The 24314-nt window shown below is 47.0% G+C and overlaps 1 protein-coding gene across 1 annotated transcript in view; it reads right to left on the reverse strand.

The window, feature by feature from the left end:
• Positions 1-349: 349 nt before the first annotated feature.
• LOC148508089 (uncharacterized) overlaps positions 350-24314 on the reverse strand; it is a 29943-nt gene continuing 5978 nt past the window's right edge. The window contains exon 4 of the mRNA XM_088445233.1: positions 350-6191. Coding sequence (XP_088301359.1) covers positions 4933-6191 — 1259 coding nt within the window. The 3' untranslated portion in view covers positions 350-4932. The remainder of the gene's footprint in view (positions 6192-24314) is intronic.

Raw genomic sequence — 24314 nt, forward strand, 5'->3', positions numbered from 1 at the left:
CTGTTCTGTCATTTTACATAAATACAACTTGTCCTGGATCCAGGCTGTTACTGACCAGTCACTTATTTTAGATTGTAACCTTGGTCAGGGGTCTTGTTGCCATCTGGGGCCCCCAATACCGTGTTCCAGAAGGGGGCAGCCTGTGTGATGGTCTGTGGTAACACTACAGGAAAGGATCAGAATGTAATGAGACAAAACCACCTCATAAGGGAAAGTCTGGTTTAGGTTTTTTTTTTTCAAATTTATTTTTTTATTGAAACACCATAAAAAAAAGAAATTACAATCTCAGATTTACATTTGGTAACAAAATAAAATATTCTCAGTAAAATACATAGAATATCACAGTAATAATATAACATCAGTTTAGGGTGTGTTAATATTTTGTTTAGCAGTTTTCTTTCATATTTTATTTCTGTCTCAGAAAATAGAGAAGGTAAACGTCACAGGTGTATAGGATTGTGATGGCGCCAGGTGCTGCATTCACCAATCTGAGGCCGGAGCTGCTCGCCACGTTACCCCACACACTCTTGTCCCACTCATAATATAAAGTGGCTGGGAAGTGTCTTCAATGGTTTGTGAATAATTAAATATACCACAAAGAAACCCAGAGGTGTGACTTCTAGCAATGTAATCACTAACAATAACATATATAAGCAGATATTATTCTGTACAGCCTCCAGGTGTCTGTAAATTATCACATTGAATTGTGTTGTGAATTAGGGCCTGTTTATATGAGGACTCTGTTACCTGCATAACACATGCATCGGGAGCCATGTCTACAATACTAGGTGATTACTACAAGATGCCATCTTATAGCCAATGTATGTGTAGTCTCTGGTGAGGTAACAGAATAGAATAGGGGTCTGTTTATATGAGCACTCTGTTACCTGCATGACCACATGCATCGGGAGCCATGTCTACAGTACTAGGTGATTGGCTATAAGATGGGGTCTTGTAGTAATGTATGTGTAGACTCTGCTGAGGGGCCAGAGTAGAATAGGTTCCTAATGCTTCCATAGACAATGGCCACTGTAGGTGTATACTATTGATGTCTCTAAGCTCCTTCATGGATTATGGACACTTGCAGATTGGTCGCAGTCACTGCTGTAGTTAAGATGGTTGCTCAGTCATTGTTTCTCTCTTCAAATTTAAGTTGGTCAATAAAACACCTATTGTGGTTTTGGGTATATCTCTGTGTTTTAGAGTCTTTTCATCTTCCCGTTTGCAAAAACCATTCCAGGTGGGATCAGCCGTAATGAATGGGTGTATATGCCAGTGTAAGGCCTGTGAGTTGCCTCTGGCAGACATCTTGCTAAGTTACTGTAGGCCTGTATATGCAGCCAAGCATGGGAACCGCATGTGGTATCCTGGAAGCAGCATGGTTACTCAACAGCGACTACTAAGGTTACAGAGGTTTGTCAGAGCAAACAGTAAGGTCACTGACACATAAGTACATTTAGCACAGATCAGATGATAGGGGTCAGAAATGAAGATGCACCTTCCTATAATCCTGGTGCTTGTAACATAGAGCCTGACAAATCAGAATGCGGTGAGTATATGTGTACAGACTCTAGTATCTCAGAGGAATGTACTGCTTTACTTTGGTGTTACATGATGATCATAGGCATTTGTATGCAAACATTGCCAAATAATATAGAGTACAGGTCCCTCCAGTGTGGTATGGAGATGGCTGCTGCACAACATGTGCCAGGGGGCAGTGGATGATACATGAGTTAAACTTCAACCCAGGTATAGGTACTTCTGTGTAGTCCTGGGACTGACCCCTGCTAACCCTTGTGGGGTAATAACGGTTTCCAGTTTGGAGGAAGGCTCTTTGGTTAGCTCATGAGGTAGTGGATGTGGGCCAATTATTCTAGATAGACCTCTAATATATCTTGCTCATCCTAGATTAGATTGTCAACTTCCCAATAGTACAAGGTATAGATATCTGCAGTACCGTCATGCTCTCTGTGCGCAGTGTATAGGCAGTACCTTTTTTATCTCTTGTCCGAACACTGCTGAAATCCCCCTCCCCCGCAGCGCATATCCCAACTGTACCCTTGTGGTTGCATGAATATGGTAGTGGTGGGCTGCAGACTTTAAGGCTCTATTGGGAGGTTGATTGGGACCCCTGGCAGATGAGGATTGAGTTTTTTATTTTGCGTTCTTCCTGGATGGCCACACCATTCTGATATTGGGTCAGTCACACAATGTCTGCCATCACTGTACAATACTTACATGACACATGGTATAATCACACATCAGCAATTCTTGTCATAACGTCAGTGAGTGTATGCTGTAATACCTTTATACTTATCACAGGGAAGACATGTACCATGATGGGTAAAGATCATGAGCCCGGAGTTATATGTAGCACCATGAAGGGACCTGTTTAAGCCCATTGAGGAGACCAAAGAGAAAATCATTTCTGTATCATTGTCATATGCTGAGCTAAATATGTGCAGTATATGTGACCTGTTTATATTCTGTGTGTCTTATTCAGACTTGCGGGTGCGAGTGATCGCGGCAATAGCTGCACTTTATGGCAGCCTGAACTCGCACAAGTGATTGCAGCCCCAAAATTGTGCGCATACAGGCTTGGAGCCAGCCGCAAGGAGTGCCAGATTAGGTGCAGTTGCCAGCGTTTGGACACCATGGTAACTGACACCCTCGCGGATTGACGCCTTAGATAAGATACGTATGTATATATACTGCTTGTGCATAGTCCGAGTACATTACAGCACAATTAGACATGGACACATAGGGTCTTATTCAGCAGTGCACAGCTAAACGCAGATTCTGATGGTCGGGAATCTTCACAGGTGCCGGACCCGTACTGCGCATGTGCAGTACAGGGTCCTGCGTGTTCGCCAGCAGACTGTCAGTGATTGACAGTGTGCTGCTGTTTGGGGGCTGCGATGGCCTCTGTTTCTGAAACTGAGGCGTGTCACCGCCTATAGTGGGGAGGGAAGAGGACAGGATCTCTGTCGGCTGACAGAGATTTCCTGACCTCTGTTGAATCTGCGGCGACCCCATGAGTCACTCAGCCAGCTGATGGGATCACAGATTATCCGATGCTGCGTCTTTGCACGCAGCTCGGCTAAGTAACGCATGACCATAGAGTTTGGGATGTATGTCTGTTGGGTGCTGGAGGAATTACTCAGTGATGATAACTTTTAGCAGCACTATACTCTGATTGTGTCATGGCTATATTATATGAAGTCACGGCAATCTATTAGCATTACTTAATGGTCATTTCCATTAGGACACCTACAGGACAGAATCATCCATTGGATTTTTAAATGGGAAAACAGATGTTTGTATTGTAAGCTCCAATAGGGCATGGACCGATGTGACAGATTACTTAGAATAGCAACTGCACACAACCAAGATGGCTGCTTCACCTTATACAAATATGCAAAGTGTCTTGAATCCTTTCAGGAAAAATAGGATATAGAAACAAATAATGGTAATAATTTTCTTATATGTAAAATAGTATTACAACCCTTTTTCATGTCTACCAACTCAGGAAAATTCCACTATGACTTTCTGATGTCTTATAATAACTGTGTCAGGACTTTGACTATTTCAGTACATAAAGATAAACTACACTTGCCGAAGTTCCATTGTGGTCGTTGGATGATCTATCCTGGTTGCTGGCGTTCATCACATCCAGTGTACAGAGAATTAAAGTGATCATCTGTTTCTTAGGTGTTGTAAGGTGGTTGGATTCCTTGATAGCTTATTATGCCAAACCTGATTCTATTTGGGTCACATGTTCTGAACTTCCTATGGATCACAGACCTCTAGTATAAAGCCTGTTACTATGTCTCATTGTCTGTGCAACATTACTTTTAGGTCTTCCTTGGACTCCTGCCAGATCCCCGCTGTGCCTGGTGTATGCTGTGGACCTTGCTACATTCCTGCTCGTGTTCCGGTTCAAGTTCTGATACAGGTTATCAGCTGCACTACAGAGCTCAGCATTGCCATTGTCTTTCCGTTATTATCCTGCTCTATTACTACTACTCCATTCTACACTACACTATTTGGTTTACTTGTTATTATAGACTCATACGGACACTGGGGTTTTTTCTTCTACAGATGTCAACTGCACCGTTACAGTCTATCTTTACCGGAACCCCATTACGCTGCAGGGCTCAACCCTGCTCCGGACCTTCATCACATCGCAGGGCTCAACCCTGCTCCGGACTTTCATTACGCCGCAGGGCTCAACCCTGCTCCGGACCTTCGTCACATCGCAGGGCTCAATCCTGCTCCGGACCTTCGTCACAACGCAGGGTTCAACCCTGCTCCGGACCTTCGTCACATCGCAGGGCTCAAACCTGCTCCGGACCTTCGTCACATCGCAGGGCTCAACACCGTTCCGAACCCTCATCACGTCTCAGGGCTCAACCCCGTTCCGGACCCTCATCACGTCTCAGGGCTCAACACTGTTCCAGACCCTCATCACGTCTCAGGGCTCAACCCAGTTCCGGACCCTCATCACGTCTCAGGGCTCGACCCAGTTCCGGACCCTCATCACATCTCAGGGCTCAACTCTGTTCGGGAATTTCATTAGGTCTCAGGGCTCAGCCCTGTTCCGGACCTCCATCACGCTACAGGGCTCAACCCTGTTATTGACCTCCATTCTATCCTGAGGCCCTAGCCTTGTGTCGGACTCGGGGTTTCGCCCCACACCAGTTCAGTGTGTACTTCGAAATTTGTTTCTCACAGGGGCATACCCCTGCACCTGTTAGTGCATGTTATGAACTTAGTGTTATTGAGATTTAATGTGGAACTTTGCCATACAGTTTTTGTTCTTGACTAAATTCTATTTACTTTTATTTTGTGCTAGTGATATTTCATGAAAAGGTCATTCCTAAAACCACCTCAGTTCATACTACCTAGTAAGCCTGACTCTTCCCAGGAGTCTCAAGTGTCTGTAGCCGTGACAAACTGGTTATCACCTATATGACTTTTTTGATGTCTAGCAAGTTCTGATTTAAGTCTAAAACATTTCCCACATGTAGAACATATAAATGGTTTTTCTCCTCTATGACATTTTTGATGTCTTACAAGATGTGATTTCCGTGTAAAATATTTCCCACACTCAGAACATGTAAGTGGTTCCTCACCTGTGTGATGTCTTTGATGTCTAACAAAATGTGATTTAAGTCTAAAACATTTCCCACATGTAGAACATGGAAATGGTTTCTCTCCTCTGTGACATTTTTGATGTCTTACAAGATGTGATTTCCGTGTAAAATATATTCCACATTCAGAACATGGAAACGGTTTCTCTCCTGTATGACTTCTCTCATGCATAACAAGATCTGCTTTACGTGTAAAACATTTCCCACACTCAGAGCATGGAAATGGTTTCTCACCTGTGTGACGTTTCTCATGTATAGCAAGATCTGATTTACGTGTAAAACATTTCCCACATTGAGAACATGGAAATGGTTTCTCAACCTTGTGACGTTTCTCATGTCTAACAAGATCAGATTCCTTTGTAAAACATTTCTCACACGCAGAACACAGAAATGGTTTCTCTCTTCTATGACATCTCTGATGTCTAACAAGATGTGATTTCCGTGCAAAACATTTTACACACTCAGAACATGGAAATGGTTTCTCACCTGTGTGACTTCTCTCATGTACAGTAAGATATGATTTCTGTGTAAAACCTTTCCCACACTCCGAACACGTAAATGGAGTCTCGCCTGTATGATGTCGCTGATGTCTAACAAGAGATGATTTCTGTGTAAAACATTTCCCGCACACAGTACATGAAAATGGTTTCTCACCTGTGTGACTTCTCTCATGTAAAACAAGATGACATTTATGTGTAAAACATTTCCCACACTCAGAGCATGGAAATGGCTTCTCTGTGTGACTTCTCCCATGTCTAACAAGAGCTAATTTTTGTGTAAAACATTCCCCACATTCAGAAGAGGACACAATTGTATCACCACTATGATCTGTACTATGAGCAGCAGTATGTGAGTTACAACGAGAACATTCCACGAGAATAGAGGAATCAGATGATATAGCTGCACTGTGAAGTGCTGGATGTCTATTTAGAGTAAAGCGGTTTTCTTCTGGAGATCCTTGTGTGATGTTATCTTCTAATTTAAAATCTGAAGACCATATGAGATGTCCGTTCAAGGTTTTCCTTGTATTGCATCCATCTGGTAGAAATAAAATAAGTAACCAAGTATCCCACAGCAAAGGCATCATTAATACATTTTAGATCTCACCCCTATTCACATAGGTTTGTGCTTAATACAACCTTATGCAGAATACCTTGGATGTGCTACCTTTCATATTCATAAACATAATACTGGAGAAGAAAAAAATGGGGAGTTTTTTTGAGTGTGGCAGAGTCCCCAACAGAGCGGCCGGGTAGCCGAGAAGATGGAGGTGTTCATCTCCTAATCATCCCTCATGCAGATATTGGATCTGAAGAAATTATCATTGTATGAGGCATGCAATTTGTGTCCTTTGTGGTGCAATGGCAAGCTTAAAAGCAGGGAATCAAACTCAACCAATCAGTGCCTTTTATTTCAAACATGGCATCCACACTTTGGAATAGTTGGCACGGTCTGTAAAAAACTAATCCAGAGCAGCCATGGTGAGCCGTGATTGTGGAAAGAGCTCAGTCCAGCAGCAGCACTTCAAGAAAGAAGAGCTAGTGGGAGGAAAAGTTCTGACGGCACACAAGAGGCCAGAAGAGAGTGAGATCAAGCAAGATTGTGTGAAGACTGAGCAGTAGCTAAGAATTGAGGACAGCCACTGGCAGTGAAAGTCAAGAAGCTGAGAACCACAGGCTTCCACAGTGGTGGGAAGCAAGAGAGCAATACATTGCTCCCCACTAGACCAGTTTCTCCATCTAGACCAGGTAGGTGTCCTTGGGATCTCTCTACCTATCTATAACCCCCTAAGATCAGGGGTTCCCAACCACGATCCTCAAGGCACACGAACAGTCCAGGTTTTAAGGATAGCCATACTTGAGCACACGTGCTTAATTAGTACCTCAGTTATTTTGATTTAACCATCTGTGCTTAAGCATGGATATCGCTAAAACCAGGACTGTTGGTGTGCCTTGAGGACCGAGGTTGGGAATCACTGCCCTAGACCACCAGGGAGTATGACTGCAAGGCCAATGGAATGCACTAAATTGGGAGCTAGGCCAGTGGCACACACAAAGGTGGCTGTAATTTCTTTAGGTTGTGCTTGCTTTTGCTATCCTTGTCCTCTGATGTGTTGCTGTTTTTCTGTTCTCAACTGCATAACATTGATAATATTAACTCTTATCTATTAGAAGGTTGTGTTAGTGCACTACATCCAGTGTTAGGTCCTGGTTATTATTTGCACACTAGGACTGCTGTGAGTTAGCATTCAGTGTTGCTAATTAGACACCTTGTTGGGTGGCACACTAGTTTAGGATTATAGAGCAATGTGTGCGTCACAAAGTTGGCTGTTGTGAATATCCACAACCTGAATTTGCTTTCTTCTCCACTTTCTTTTCTGAGTGCAGTGGGACCTCACAGTGTAATGTTAGTTTTCCACCTGGAGCACAAGCATATATAGGCAAAAACTGTGGTCTGAGGCCAAAAGTGCCAGTGAAGAGTAGCCCCTCCACCAGGTGAGGGATTTTCCATTTGCGGGTGGGGTGTAGGTGATTCACTGTTGATAGGCATAATCGAGAGACTGAATTGACCTTCTCTATCCTTCTTTTAAGACAACTCATCCTAAGTGACTCAGAGGGTACCAATCTAGAGGGAATACCTATAAAGGATCCCTTCTTCTGATTTAACAATCATGTGTGGTGTAGTTGGCAGGATCATGTCTACACAGGAGAACCCCAGCAGCTCTAGTGGAATAGACTCTATGGCCAGTCACACTGCAAGTAATGCAGGACCTGCTCAGTCATATCACATGGTTTGACGAATGTAACCTGATGGAAGGAACATTCTCGGGGATCCCAGTACTTACCTTCAGGATCCCAGCGGTCGGCATGCCGGCACCTGTATTTTGATAAGTGTCGGGATTCCGGTGTCATCATTATGATTGCCGTAATCCCAGCGGTCAGGATTCTGACCACATCCAGAAAAGACACATTAAAATAACTCATTTGTATATTAAAACACTTTTTAATTGAAAGATCAGAGAAAGCTTGGTAATACAGTAGTGCGAGAGAATATTAGTGTTTGCAGAATGATATAATGTGATTTCAAGACTTGGATGACTTTGCTCCATAAATCTTATCCTTTAATAAATTGTTCAAAACTATACTTGGTGTGTTTCCTTTTATAGAATATGTAGAGGGCGGATATCGAGATAGAATTAGCTCACAATTGAAATAATATATAAGCTATCCTAGACCAATAGGTCTTCAGATATCTATCTCCCACTCTACATATTATATTAGCACATAGAGCAAATGAGTTAGTGAGATGGATAAATCCCTTAATCTGAATGTAAGAAAAATAGAGAGATGAGGGAGGTGACATTTATCCTGGAAATTGATAAATGAAGTTGGGCAAACTTCCCCATGATGTGCAGAAATCTTTGTAACTCCAATCCAGAGCCATGGGTAGATGGTGAGGGGAATGTGGACAGATTTAGCTATTTGTTCAACCTATTTAATATTGACAATGTGAAAGTGACAGAAGGGAGTGCACATATTGGGAAGAGCCAAAACTGATCCCTTTACTATCCAAATTCACTCAAATCCTGGCAGCCATAGTTTACTGCATAAGTTATATAACAATGGAGATAGAAGTCAGCCCCCTCTAGAACCATTTCTCTAGCAAACTACTGACAAACTAATGCCATTGGTTAACTCAGAGGCCATAGGTGCATGATATGATGCTTGTAAGGAACTCAAACTCACCACAGATACCATAAGTATATGACATACTGAGCATAAAGGCCCAATAGAGTATATTATATGTTATCTTGGTGCACAGCACCAAAACCACCAAAGTCAATTTCAGGTGATTTACATAACATATCAAATCCACAGTACGCCTTGTGTTGTCTTAATGCCTGGGTCATGGGCACAAAGCCTCCCTAATATAGATCAAATAAATAGGTCATATAGTAATTAAGCCTATTAGCTAGGACGCTAGCAAAAAGTTTTATGTCCATATTTAGCAGAGAAAGGAGCCTACAACCGGCACAAAGAGTTGGGTTCTTACAGGGATTGGGAATAACAATAATATTGGACTTGGTAGTGTCATCATGGAAACGCTCACTATGTAGAAGAGTTTTAAATAACGGTGTTAGGCGAGGAACCAAATCGGAGAAGAACGTTTTAGTTTAGTGCATGGAGAAACCATCAGGGGCCTGAGATGACTCCTGGGATTTGAGAGCCACAATTATTTCCTCTGAAAACTTTGCTAAGGGTAAGGATGGAAGAACGGTCTTTTTTACACTTCTTCAAATAAGTTTGTAGTAGTGATGAGAAGGCTGGAGTGAGCAATGGAGGAGACTGAAGGTTATATAGGGATAATATAGAAAAGACAAAGTCATCTATCCCTGTGTGTCACAACAGCGCGGAATACCTGCTTAGCTTTCAGTCTATCAACATTGTGTCTTTGTCACTCTTTTCATATAACCGATTGTATGAATGTCACCTGTGATCACCAGAAGTTGCTTATAAACCTTCAGGGAATGGGGGCACTGCTGGGATTGCACAAGCTGCTGAAATTGCTCAGATAGGGAAAAGAAAAACATCTGTTGCCGTTTGCGGAATGAGGCATAATTAATGATAGCGATAAAATTACTGGAACTGTGTGGATCTGTTAAATTGGAGACACCCTGCAGCAGTAAAAGAGGAATGCCAAACCTCTAAAACACAGGAAAATTAAAAGAAAAATACTGCGCTGGTGTGTCGGTCATTAAATCTCAATCGATTGGTCAATATTGATCACACATAATTTTATTAAAAAAAGACACAAATACATACATATAACACTATACAATGACAATAATGAACCTTAAAATGCCTAATCTGTGGAGGCTAATATATTGACACTAATGATGTGTACCATAGAAATATCCAATAAAGATAATAAAGTGGCAATGTCCCAAGTGTAAAAAATGGCTACACACGGATTTATAACTGTGACAGGGAAGGAAATCCAGCACTTGATGAAATAAGTAAATCATGTAATTGAACAGTCCTGGCCCGCAAATGTTACAGGAAAAAAGGAGATCGGGATAGCACCTGTTTGGATAATAAGGACCCACTTTTAGCTTAATGAACAGAGCCCCAAACAAGGGATTTTACTCACGGAGCGTCTCTGGCTCAATGCTTCACATGAGCCCGGGAGAGGAACCAGAACAATTGACTACAGTCTGGTAACATATAATTCTGGGAATTTATCAATCTGAGAGAGGATAGTAAAATAAAGTATAAATTCTAGTATTGGGATGGACTGCCTACGTAGAATCAAACAGACCAGAACTGGCCATGTGCTTCAGAAGGGATTGAGTGCTCGACAGGGGCAAAAAGGACCCTTTAGGATAAGTTTCATTCAGGTCTGCTGAGAGAATCTTATTAAACTCGCTTTCTACCAATAGAAGACCCTTCTGCAATTTACTTAATTCCATACAAAAAAACATTAAAAGGAGAGTTTGTCGAGTATTAAAGATGTAGGTATTTGCTAAAGTGATGGCTTGCTGAGCAATCTTACCGAACAGGATGAGATCTCTCACTTCAATATGAATTTTGGAATAAAAATGTTGAAAATGTTACTGTATTGCAAATCTTAATAGCTCCTCCATTCTTTTTAGACATCTGGGAGGCATACTCTACCGACATGAAACTTGCAGGAGGACAGGGAGGGGAAGCCACTACTTTTAAAATGGTTCTCTTGAACAAAAACAAAATCACCACCCAATATTGTTATGGTAGCACATAACAAAGACCTTTTCTAAAAGGTATTAAGGCCTTAGCATTAATAGACACGTTTAACGGACATCTAGGTGAATGGGTACAAGGACAGAAGGAAAAGTAAAAAGAAAAAAAAACACCAGAGACAGAAAAGAATGTACAACAGTGGCTGGAAGAGATAGGGTAAGAGAAGTAGGGTAAGAGAGGGTCAGTGGGCACCAGAAAGGTGGGGAGTGATTACTCTAAATGAGCACACAGGAAGAGGGGTATAAAGCTACTGACTGAAAGAATAGAGCCCAAGCGTAGGAAACTGCAACAACAGAATGCTAATGAAATGAACTGCAAGGTAATGGAGATAACGATATCCCCAAACATGGTGTACACTGTGTTAGGGGAGGGCATGGAGTAAGACCAACAGAACGCTCACTCAACCAGAAAACAGTAAAGGCCAGAATTCCAAATAAGTAAAACAAATATAACAAAGACTGTTGCAGGTCAGTTTCGCCAAACATTACCTTAAACCAGAACAAGCCAGGCAAGAGAAAAATTAGAAAAATGGGGGGACCAATAAAACAGTGGGCCCAGAGTAAAAACGAGAGCGGTGAAGGCACAAAAATAACCATCAGCAAAACTAAACTGTAAGTAAAGACATACGTGACACCAATTGATACAAAACATAAAAATATGAACCAAAAACTAAAACTAGCGCGCACCACGCAGTTAAAAAAGCTTTGCTCCCATGATGCACTGGAACCATCCTCCTCTATACCCCGCCCCCGAGCCAGTGGCACCTCAGTTCGTAAGTAGCCAAAGGTCATCGGAGGAAAAGAGAGAAGGAAGACTAGAACACCCGAGAATCACACTCACAGAGAAGGAGACGGAAAACCGGTGACAAGTACGAGAGCCCATATGAAGCCAGATGCGTCAGGGCGGGTGCCCTGTGGACCCTATGGACTTCGAAGAAAGAGCGTTAACAAAGGTAAGTTCTTACCAAAACTCTCATTTTCTTTTTCAGGGTCCATAGGCTCCACAGGGAGACAATGGGGATGTCCCAAAGCAGTCCTTTTAAGGGTGGGGAGAGGAGAATCCGATGCCCAAAAGAAGCATCCTGAGAGGAGAAGGTGTCAAACGCATAGAACCTCAGAAAGGTCTGGATGAAAGACCACGTGGCTGCCTTACAAAGCTGAATAGCCGAGGCACCACAGCGAGCTGCCCACGAGGGGCCTACAGACAGAGTAGAATGAGCTTTAACAGAAGCCGGAACAGGAAGGCCGTGCTGTGTGTAAGCCTCTGAGATAGTCATACAAAGCCATCAAGCCAATGTTTGTTTGTTGGCTGGCCATCCCTTCTTGTGAAATCCAAAGAGTACAAATAAGGAATCAGATTTCCGAAGGGAACTGATCCGGTCCACATAAATCCTGAGAGCACGGACCACATCCAAGGAGACCTCACCCGCCGAGAGGTCAGGTGACTGAAAGGCCGGTACTATCCTGATTAATGTGGAAATTAGAAACCACCTTAGGAAGAAACTCAGGGCGAGTGCGAAGCACAGCCCTATCCTGGTGAAATATCAGAAAAGGAGGACGAAAGGAAAGTGCCCCCAATTCTGACACCCTTCGGGCAGATGCAATTGCCAAAAGAAACAAAGTCTTAGCCGTTAACCACTTCATTTCCACTGAATCCAGTGGTTCAAATGGAGGACCCTGGAAGGCCCGAAGAACTACCGCCAAATCCCAAGGAGCCACCGGAGGGAAAAAGGGAGATTGAATCCGGAGAACACCCTGGAAAAAGGTGTGGATATCCGGGAGCGGAGCTATCCTTCGTTGGAACCACACAGACAGTGCAGGGACATGCACCTTCAACGAGGCCAGGCGTAGGGCGAGGTCCAAACCAGTTTTTAGGAATGTTAATACTCTGGAAATATGAAAAACCTGAGGGTCGTAATCCCTTGAGCGGCACCACTGAAAGTATGTATGCCACACCCTGTGGTAGATCTTGGGTGAGGCAAGTTTACGTGCTCGAAGCATAGTGCCAATAACCGAGCTAGAGAATCCCTTGGACCTTAAGATGGATGTCTCAAGAGCCACGCCGTCAAAGCAGACGACCCAGGTCCGGGTAAAGGCAAGGACCCTGAGACAACAGGTCCAGATATTGAGGCAGCAGGAACAGAGTGTCGATGGAGAGACTCCGAAGATCTGAGTACCAATGATGTCTGGGCCAAGCTGGAGCCACCAGCAGGACCGTGCCTCCATCTTGTTTGAACTTCCGAAGAACTCGAGGAAGAAGGGAGACTGGAGGAAACAGGCACGCAAACTGGAAGTTGAAAAAATATGTGGATACGGCGCCAAATTACACGATGATTGAGCTCAGTAAATCAATCCTATACCATACGTTTTTAAGCAACTCTTGCCCAAAGAATAATGGGTGTCAGCCTTAAGTCAATAACGTGAGCAAAAGTGTTTAGTTACCATAAAATTGACAAAATAAAGTGATTGACAGGTAGGCGACTAGTTTGCTATAAAGTGCTAGTGCATATAGAATTCAAAGCAATGTGATTTCCAAGAGTGTATATAAATAAAGTGCAATAGTAGTAAAAATTAAAATATGAGATATGGTAAGAACTTACCCTTGTTATCTCTATTTCTACGAAGTCCATAGGGTTCCACAGGATACCTTGGGGTATAGGTGTGACGTCAGTCGCAGGGCACCAAAGAGTTAAGCTTTCAGCCTCCCAGGATGCACTAGGTCCCCCTCCTATACCCCGCCCCCGGGCCAAGGCACCTCAGTTAGTTACCAAGCCATAGGCCGGAGGAGGAGAAGGAAGAGAGAGAACAAAGATCTGGACACATACAAGAATCACATTCTCACCAGAGGGAGACGGAAAACCGGTGACCAGAGCAAAGCCCATCTGCAGCACAGGTGCGACAGGGCGGGAGTCCTGTGGAACCCTATGGACTTCGTAGAAATAGAGATAACAAGGGTAAGTTCTTACCATATCTCATATTTTCTACTTCAGGGTCCATAGGGTATCCACAGGATACCTTGGGGATGTCCCAAAGCAGTATCCTTTAAGGGTGGGGACGCTCCTGTGCAGAAAGGAGAATCCGCCGCCCGAAGGAAGCATCCTGAGAGGCGAAGGTGTCAAACCAGTAATACCTCACGAAGGTATGGACAGAAGACCACGTAGCAGCCTTGCAGATCTGAACTGCCGAGGCACCACGTCGAGCTGCCCACGAAGGACCCACAGACCTAGTGGAATGAGCCTTCAGAGAAGGAGGGACCGGTAGGCCTTCATGAAGATAAGCTTCAGAAATAGCCATACGGATCCAGGCTGCCAAAGTTTGCTTTGAAGCAGGCCAACCCTTTTTACAGAAGCCATAGAGGACAACAAAGCGTCCGACTTCCTAAACAAAGAAGTGCGGTCAACATAAGTCCTTAAGGCCCGCACAACATCCAAAGAGGCCTCACCCACGGAAAGACCCGGTGAGTTAAAGGCCGGAACAACTATTTCCTCGTTAACATGAAACTGGGAAACAACTTTGGGAAGAAACTTGGGCCGAGTGCGGAGCACTGCCCTGTTCCCATGAAAAACCAAGAAAGGGGGTCTACAAGAAAGAGCCCCTAACTCAGAAACACGTCTGGCTGAAGCAACGGCCAGAAGGAAAACAGTCTTAGCTGTTAGCCATTTAATATCCACTGAGCCCAGTGGTTCAAACGGCGGTCCTTGGAGAGCCCTCAGGACCACAGCCAAATCCCAAGGCGCCACAGGTGGAACAAAGGGCGGCTGAATACGGAGAACACCTTGCATAAAGGTGCGCACATCCGGGATTGTAGCAATCCTACGGTGAAACCAGACAGATAGGGCCGAAACCTGTACCTTCAAAGAAGCAAGGCGAAGCCCATGATCTAGTCCCGCTTGCAGGAAGGCGAGAATCCGAGACAGACGAAACTCCCGCGGTGCATAACCTCTCGGTCGACACCACTGGAAGAACATATGCCACACGCGATGGTATATCCTCGCGGAAGACGGTTTCCGAGCTCGTAACATGGTACGCACCACAGAGCTGGAATACCCCCAGGACCTCAGCATGGCCGTCTCAACAGCCACGCCGCCAAAGACAGCCGAGTCAGGTCCGGGTGAAGACAAGGACCCTGAGACAGAAGGTCCGGTCGTAGCGGCAACCGCAGAGGACTGTCCACGGACAGACCCTGAAGGTCTGAGAACCAGTGCCGTCTGGGCCACGCGGGAGCTATCAACAGGAGCGTCCCTCCTTCCTGTTTGAATTTCCGGATTACCCGTGGAAGAAGGGAGACCGGAGGGAACAGGTATGCGAACCTGAACGTCCACCGGACGGACAGAGCATCCACCAGAGACGCCCCTTCGTCTCTTGTGCGAGACCCGTACACCGGCAACTTGTTGTTGTGCCGGGACGCCATGAGGTCGATTTCTGGAAGACCCCACCTGTCCACCAGTAGTTGAAAAACGTCCGGGTGCAGGGACCATTCCCCTGGATGAACGTCCTGGCGACTTAGAAAGTCTGCCTCCCAATTTAGCACTCCCGGGATGAAGACCGCTGATATGGCCGGAAGATTGCGCTCCGCCCAAATCAGGATCCGAGAGACCTCTACGAGAGCCGCCCGACTGCGAGTTCCTCCTTGCCTGTTTATGTAGGCCACGGTGGTAGCATTGTCCGACTGGACCTGCACCGGGTGACCCTGGAGAAACCGCTGTGCCTGCAGGAGAGCATTGAAGACCGCACGGAGTTCCAAGATATTTATTGGAAGCTCCGCTTCTGTCGGTGTCCACCTGCCCTGGAACAAGTGTGGACCCGAAACTGCTCCCCAGCCCCGAAGACTGGCGTCCGTTGTCAACAGGACCCAATTTGGAACCCAGAACGGACGTCCCTTGTTGAGGTGGGTCGTCTTTAACCACCACGCAAGGGACAGGCGAACCTCCGGGGTGAGCACAATCGTCTGGAACTTCAGAGACTGAGGCAGCCCGTTCCACTTGGACAGGATCAGGTGCTGCAGAGGTCTGGAGTGAAACTGGGCGTATTCCACCATGTCGAACACCGACACCATGGAGCCCAGTAACCTCATCGCCGAGTGTAAGGACACCCGGCGGCTGTGCAGACAACTGCGCACCCTTGACTGTAAAGCAGAGATCTTGTCCTCCGTCACGAAGATCCTTTGCTGTCCCGAGTCCAATAAGGCTCCAAGATGCAGAATCCTCCGAGACGGGATTAGAGTGGACTTCTGCCAGTTGATTAGCCAGCCGTGCCATTGCAGCAGTGCAATGGTCAGGTCCAAGTGGTGTAACAGGAGCTCTGGAGATCCTGCCACCAATAACAGGTCGTCCAAGTACGGCAACATGCGGACTCCTTGCAGCCGCAGAGAAGCCGCCATGACCGCCATAGCGTCCTGTAAGTTCAATGACACCATGTAGTCCCCAGGTTCCAGCGCCAGAATGATGGACCGTAGGGTCTCCATCCGAAACTTCGGGACCCGCAAAGACTTGTTGAGTGCTTTGAGGTTGAGAATCGGACGATATGACCCATTGGGTTTCTGTACCAAAAAAAGATTTGAATAGAAACCCTGGCCCCTCTGGGAGAATGGAACAGGCACTATAACTCCAGCCTGGAGCATAGTGTGCAATACCTTCCGCAGCTCCGTAGCCTTGTTCCGGTCTGATGGTAGACCCGTGGTGAAGAATCGAGCCGGGGGTCTGTGCCGGAAGGAGAGGGCGTACCCATGAGAGACCACCTCCAGAACCCAAGTGTCTGTCGTAGTGAACGACCAACACCGGGAGAACTGCAGCAGGCGGCCTCCCACCCTGGGATCCCCCAAGGGGAGACCCGGACCGTCAGGCCGCAGGCTTGTCATCTGGCTTGGGGGCCGGACGTCTGGTACTCCATGCCTGTTTACGGGGCTTGACCGATTTCTTAGGGCCAGCCTGTCGAGGAAACGACTGTGGTTTGGGCCTGCCCTGGGCCCTAGATGACCGAAAGGACGATGGTCCAGAACCAGAAGGAGCAGCGGCCGACGGGAGACAAGCAGATTTGGCTGCCGCCAGCGTGGCCACAATCTTATCCAGATCCGGACCGAAGAGAACTTCTCCGGTAAACGGCAACGCTTCCAGACCTTTCTTGGATCTGCGTCCGCCTTCCAGGATCGCAGCCACAAGGTGCGACGAGCAGCTACCGCTGCTGAAGAAATTCTAGACACCAGAGTACTAATGTCTAGAGCCGCCTCGTTGATGTAGGTGGCCGAATCACGGAGATTGCCAATCAACTCCGCCTGTTCGGCCGGACAGTCGGATTCAAAAGAAGCCTCTAATGAATCCGCCCAGCGCTCCATCGCTCTGGCAACCCAGCAAATGGCCATAGCCGGCCGTGCTGCCCCCCCTGCAAGGGAATAAGCAGACTTCAGGCAGATTTCTACCTTGCGGTCCGTAGCATCCTTAAGGGAGGACATGGATGGCATCGGCAATGTGGCACTACGGACAAGACGGGTCACGTGAGAATCCACCTGTGGAGGGGATTCACACTTAGCAAAATAATTATCCGCGAACGGATAAGCCACCGCCAGGCGTCTCTGCGGCTGGTATCTTTTGCCAGGTTGTTTCCACGCCTCCTCTAAATGGTCCACCAACTGACCCGAAAGAGGAAAGACTGTGGCATCGCCCTTCACATCTTTGAAAAAGGCATACTTAGATTTAGCCGCTGGGGGAACTTCGTCCTCAATCACCAAGGCTGTGCGGACCGCCCGAATAAGTCCAGGAATATATACTTTGGACTTAGCATCAGCGTCCTTAGTATGGAAAGGTTCCTGATCGTAAGGATCCAGAATCTCCCCATCATCAGACGTCCCTTCGTCATCCTCATAAGGAGCGGACAGAGACGCCACCGGCCTTTTATGAGGCCGCATCACAGACTCCCCTTGCAACACATCCGACAAGTGCTGTACAGAACTCGTCAGGGAGTTAACCCACGCTGGCTCCTGAGAACCCGGGAGCGGGGAAATAGGGAGACTGTGGGGTACCACCAATTGTCGTGGGAACCCCTGCATGGGTGACGACACCACAGACTGCTGGGACAAACCCATCGGAGTAAACGCGGGCTGCGGAGCTAACTGGCCCACTAAAGCTGTTAACGCCTGAGCGAAACAAGCCCAGGGCGGCTCCTGTACCGGTGCTGTAACCGTAATAGGCCGCGCCATGGACAAACACTGCCGGCAAAGGCCCTCCGCGCTACCCTCCCCCTCCGCTAACGGTACTTTGCACGTGGTACACTGTAGCCGGAGGGGAAAATCACTTTCAGACATGATGGCACCACGTATGTGACCTCTCTCACCAATTAAGTATTAAATAGGCGAGAGACCACCCTGCAGCACCGCACCGCAAGGGCTTTAGCAGAAAGAACAGGGACAGTAATAAAGCTGACAGTTTAGAGAAGAAAAGTTACAGGCAGCGCTAGCACAGTCACATACAATGCAGAGAAATAACAATTCCTGCACTAACAGCGCTGATCACTCAACTACACAGACACAGGGCCTGGTAGGACACAGCGCTGCATACACAGACCTGAGCCACAGCGGAGGAGAGGTATGCGGGGGGACCCAGACCACGATGCTTCCTTCCAGACTTCCAGCAGCGTTCACCATGCGTTGCAGAGAAGATGGCCGCCGAGGAGCAGAGAGAAGCTGGCCTGGGGGAGGAGCGCTGACACAGGACCAGTCAGCACAATGCAGAGAGGGCTGTGTGCAGCGGGGGAGGCGCCGGCTGTGAGACAGGGAAGGCGCGCTCCCCTGGCATGCATTTAACCCCTGGGACGCCGCAGCGCTACCGCTCTGCTGCGGTCCGCTGTCCCAGGGGGTAGTGGAAGCGCAGGTTGGTCGCCTGGCTCCACGCTGCAGCCAGTCCCCAGGGAGCCCCCTGCCTGGGGACTTAGGACCATGTGATCAGCGGGGACCCACCGCGGAACCCCGCTGCTTACCTCTGTCCCCCTTGAATCCGGCCATGGTCCGGAACATCTGGGGTCACCGCTAGCTGTGACCCCAGACGCCCACCAGCATCCCCGGATCAGTACCGGCGTTCTGGTACCGGCGGGGTGTAGGGAAGACAGCATGGACGTCAGGACTGACTGTCCATGCTGTTCATCCAGATGTGCAGCCACAGCTGCATGAAGAAAAAGCTTCAGGGGCTCTTCTAGCCCCCACTCCAACAGGTGCACCCGACTCCGGCCGGGCACCAAACTAAACTGAGGTGCCTTGGCCCGGGGGCGGGGTATAGGAGGGGGACCTAGTGCATCCTGGGAGGCTGAAAGCTTAACTCTTTGGTGCCCTGCGACTGACGTCACACCTATACCCCAAGGTATCCTGTGGATACCCTATGGACCCTGAAGTAGAAAAGTATATTTAATCTATAACAATAAAAAACACTTAATATACATAGTAAAATAATGAGGTAAAAAGGTTATAGAAATGAGTAAATAAATTTTATAAAAGTAAAAAGACAATTGATGGATAAAAAAGGAGGATATCAGCTTATCTGAATAAAAGGAGTCAAAGTTCAAGGGCTCAGAGGCTGCTACTCCAACGCGTTTCGTCAAATGACTTCTTCAAACTGGAAGGTCCACTTCACTGACAGAACATCCACTAAGCTTGCTTCGGCATCTCTTGTTCTGGACCCGTACACTGGCAACTTGTGATTGTGAAGGGAGGCCATGAGGTCCACCTCTGGGAAGCCCCATTTGTCCACTAGGAGTTGAAACACCTCTTGGTGAAGAGACCATTCCCCTGGATGTACGTCGTGATGGCTGAGGAAGTCCGCTTCCCAATTGAGAACTCCCGGTATTAACACTGCCGAGATGGCCGGGAGGTGACACTCTGCCCAAGTCAGGATGCGTGACACCTCTCTCATTGCTGCCCGACTTCAAGTGCCTCCTTGATGGTTGATGTATGCCACTGTGGTGGTGTTGTCGGACTGAACCTGCATGGCTTTTCCATGAAGGACGTGTCTTGTCATCATGAGGGTCCTTTACACAGCCTGACGTTCCAAAATGTTGATTGGAAGAATTGCTTTGTCCGCTGTCCAATGGCCCTGAAAAGAGTGCGGGCCAGTCACCGCGCCCCAACCCCGGAGACTGGCGTCCGTTGACAGAAGTACTCAGTCTGGGATCCAAAAGGGGCGACTCTTGGTAAGATGAGCTGTTTGTAGCCACCAAGACAGAGACAGGCGCACCTTCGGAGAAAGTACCAACGTCTGAGTCCTGATCTGGTGGTGTAATCCGTTCCACTTGGGATAGTATCAGCCCCTGCAGGGGCCTTGAATGGAACTGGGCATATTCCACCATGTCGAAAGTGGACACCATGGAACCTAGAACCTGCATCGCCGAGTGTACCAACATCCGGCGACTGCGCAGACAATGGCGTACCCGCAGTTGCAGAGAGATCTATTCTGGAGTTAAAAGGAACCAACCTCTGTGAGGGAGTTAGGGAGGACTTTTTTCAAATTGATCAGCCACCCGTGTGCTCTGGAGAGCCCGCCAACAAAAGCAGGTTGTCGAGGTACAGGAGGAGTCGTATACCCTGACTCTGAAGGTGGGCTGCCATGACAGCCATAATTTTGGTAAATACCCTTGGAGCTGTGAAGAGACCAAAGGGCAGCGCCCGAAACTGGAAGTGTTGTTGCAGTTAAGCAAACCACAGATAACGCTGGTGGGAAGGCGTTATGGGGACATGTAGGTATGCATCCTGAATGTCCAGAGATACCATGTAATCCCCAGGTTCCATAGCTAGTATGATGGATCGTAAAGTTTCCATCTTGAACCAGGGCACCCTGAGGAACTTGTTCAGAGATTTGAGGTTTAGGATAGGCCGATGAGGCCCATTTGGTTTTTGAACAAGAAACAGAGTAGAGTAGAAACCAGTCCCGCATTGAGATAGTGGAACTGGTACAATCACCCCTGCTTTCAGCAAGGACTGTATGGCCTCCTTGATCTGCAAGGCCTTGTTCTTGTCCAGAGGAAGGCTTGTGCAGTGGTGTGGACGTCTTCGACCAAATGACAGGGCGTACTCCTGAGAGACCACTTCTTTTACCCAAGCGTCCTTGGTGGTGTGACACCAGTAGAACTGAAGAAGAGGTCGATTTGGTCACTGATTGTCTAGGAAAATACTGTCCTTTGGGCTTTCCTTGAGAACGGAAGGACTGAAAGGAAGAAGTTTTAGCCTTTGAAGGCGCAGATGCGGATGGCAGAAAAGCTGACTTACATTTTGCCAGTGTGTCTACAATTTTGTCCAGATCTGGGCCAAACAATATCTCCCCATTGAAGAGCAAGGCCTCTAGGCCTTTTTTGGAATCAGCATCTGCCCTCCAAGAGCATAACCACAGGGAGCGGCGAGCAGACACGGCTGCAGCCGAGACTCTGGAGGTCAGTAGACTGGCATCCAAAGCAGCCTCACCAATATATGCGGCTGCATCCCTCATGTGGCCCACTAAAAACCTTTGAGCCTCAGGGGCCTCCTCGGGGAAGGTACCCTCCAGCACATTTGTCCAGCTCTCAATGGCCTTGGCCACCCAAGAGATAGCCATGGACAGACGCGCCACAGCTCCCGAGAGAGAGTAAATTGACTTCAGGCACGTCTCCACCTTCCTGTCTGTAGAATCCTTCAGGGTAAGAAATGGAAGGCATTGGTAGCGTAGCACTCTTAATCACGCGAGTAACATGAGAATCTACCGCAGGCGGTGATTCCCACTTATTGCAATGACCCTCAGGGAACGGATAACATGAGGCCAAACGCTTTTGCAGTAGATACCTCTTACCAGACGATAGCCAGGCCTCCGCCATGTGGTCTGCCAGCTGGTCAGAGAAAGGGAAAACTGTCGAACTCACCTTTGCCTGTTTAAACTCAGGGTATTTGGATTTAGAGGCCGGAACGTCATCTTTTATATCTAGTATGAATCGGACCACCCTTACCAACACTGGAACATTAATACTTGATTTAGGCTCCACCTCCTGTGGAAGGGGATCAGAATCAGACACCTCAGAAGTCTGTGTCCGATAGTTGCGTAGACTGGGATGACAATACAGGACGTTTAGATGCCTTCTGAGGTCTTTCATTCCGCAACATGGTCTGAAAGGCCGCATATGAAGCTGCCAAACTCTGAGCTAAACTAGATAAAACATCCACCCAGGGTGGTTGTACAGCTTGCGAAAATCCCTGGAAGGGAATGACAGACGGATGTGGTACTGAAGGGGATTGCATATAGAGCAGTAACCCTTGGTAGGGAGTAACAGTCTGTGGCCCAGAAGTAGACTACAAGAATTGCGGGATACCCTGACAGGGAAGGATGGCTTGTTGGGGTAACCCACATGGGCCAAACCGTCCGGGACCATCAGGCGATCTGCAATGGAGGCCCCAGCACCTGAGATAAAATGCCCAAGGGGGATCCTGTCCCATTGTTGCGGGGTTTGAAGGACCAGGCAACTGATAGCACCTCACACATAACCCATCCTGAGATAAATGCTCCTTTCCTACACCTGCAGGAGAGCAGAGTGGGTGCAGCAGTGCGCTCGACCTCCTTGTCAGACACGTCTGAGAAAAAAAAAAAATATAGTATATAGGAAGTGCAAAAACTGGGCACCCACAATATATGCAAATCACTGGTCCAACAATATGGCACCGTGCAGAACACAACCGTATGTGACAGACCTCACAAATACTTGAGCCTATATATGTGAGATCAAAGAACCACCCCATATACACCTGTTAAGGCTGTAGGAGAAGGAAAGGGATAGATATAGACTAACAGAATCGGAAAAAAGACACAGACAGTCAGCGCTAGCATTAGTCACATACAATGCAGATAGAAATCACCTACTGCAACTTGGCACTACAATCAACCGCCCAGATTCAGTGTCTGGGAAGGCTATAGTGCTGTATACATTAACTCCATAGAAGAGGTATACAGGGGTACAGGTCCGTACGCTTCCAGAGAGACCTGCGATGCACCAGAGAAAATGGCCGCCGGAGACCAAGGGGGGGCATGGCCGTAGGAGGAGAGCAGCTCAGCAAAGCCAGACCTTGGCGGAAAGGTGCGCAGAGCTGAGGAGAAGCTAAACAGGGAAGGCAATTAACCCCTGGGACACTGTCAAAAAAAAAAAAAAACGGGAAAAAAAACTTACCCCAAAAAACTACTTTCATTTTAGGGGCAAAAAAGTAAAAAGCGGGGGGACAAGCATAAAAAAGATTGTGAAATCGACTTTAAGGGTCTGCAAGTATGGGTCAGGTGTTTTTATGGTTTTCAGGTGCTTGCAACTGGTGCGTTTTTCACGTATTTTAAAACTTCACTTTAGAGACTACTTAATTTCTCTAAAAAAAACTGCTTAATGCAATTCTTCACCACTTGTGCAAAGATGCTGATAAGAAGCTATTGAAACAACTTAAGTACCCCCAAACCGATTTATTAGGGCTATTCGGACACATCTACATTGATCCCCAATGTTAGTGCATCTTTTTGGTGGGTTCAGGCTGATTTCCGCAATTCTGACAGCACTTTCTGCCTGTTTTGAAGTCGCCGCTTGGCATTTTTGCGTGGTTTGTATTGAATACGGCGAATAACGGGGGACGCGCACGATAAGTTTCCGTGTCCAAAACACGAGATGTTGGCGAACAGTCTGACAGGCGAAACTTTTCTGCGGATGCAAAACGAATTGAATACAGCCCTAAGTTTCTTGAGCAAATCTCTACCTTCTCTGGGATAATGGACTGTAACCTAGCAGCCACCGAAATCCACAAGTAAACGAAAAGGAAAGCCCCAGTGATACTGGTAGCCATTTTCTTCGAGAGCCCTAGTAACATCCAGAAGATCATGATGCTTAGCAATAGCTGATGGGGCCAAATCTTGGAAAACTTTATAAAAAAAAAAAAAAAGACATAAGGAGAGTTCCTGTCCTTTGTCCTGAAGGAGAGAAGTTTCAAAAGAACATCCCTAGGGGAGGGGGGAAGTCAGAGTCCACAGGTTTAGGGTGCAGTAAGATGGAACCGGAAAATTAACCGCAGAATATACTCATCCAGACCTGAAGTGTCAACTGACTCAGGGCTGCCATGAAGTCCAAGGTTGTTATGATGTTATGATGCAGGATGATCAGACAACGATATCTTTATCGTTGTCTTATCTGTTCGCTCCGTGTGTATGGAGCTTTAGACGCGTGTGCAGTTTACCAATAACAAGGGGCGGAAATATCTGCTAAGAGACCCAAATACAAAAGACTGGAGAGGAGCTATTGCACAATGACAGGTGTGTGGTTACAGAGCTGTGAGTGAGGCAATGACCTATGTGTGATGATGCTGAGTGTGAATGTAGGGTGAGGGGAAGCACCTACTAGTTTGCTTTACTATTGCAGTA

This window comes from Taudactylus pleione, unplaced genomic scaffold (assembly GCF_031769625.1).
Source record: "Taudactylus pleione unplaced genomic scaffold, aTauple2 ptg000377l, whole genome shotgun sequence".
NCBI lineage: Eukaryota > Metazoa > Chordata > Amphibia > Anura > Myobatrachidae > Taudactylus > Taudactylus pleione.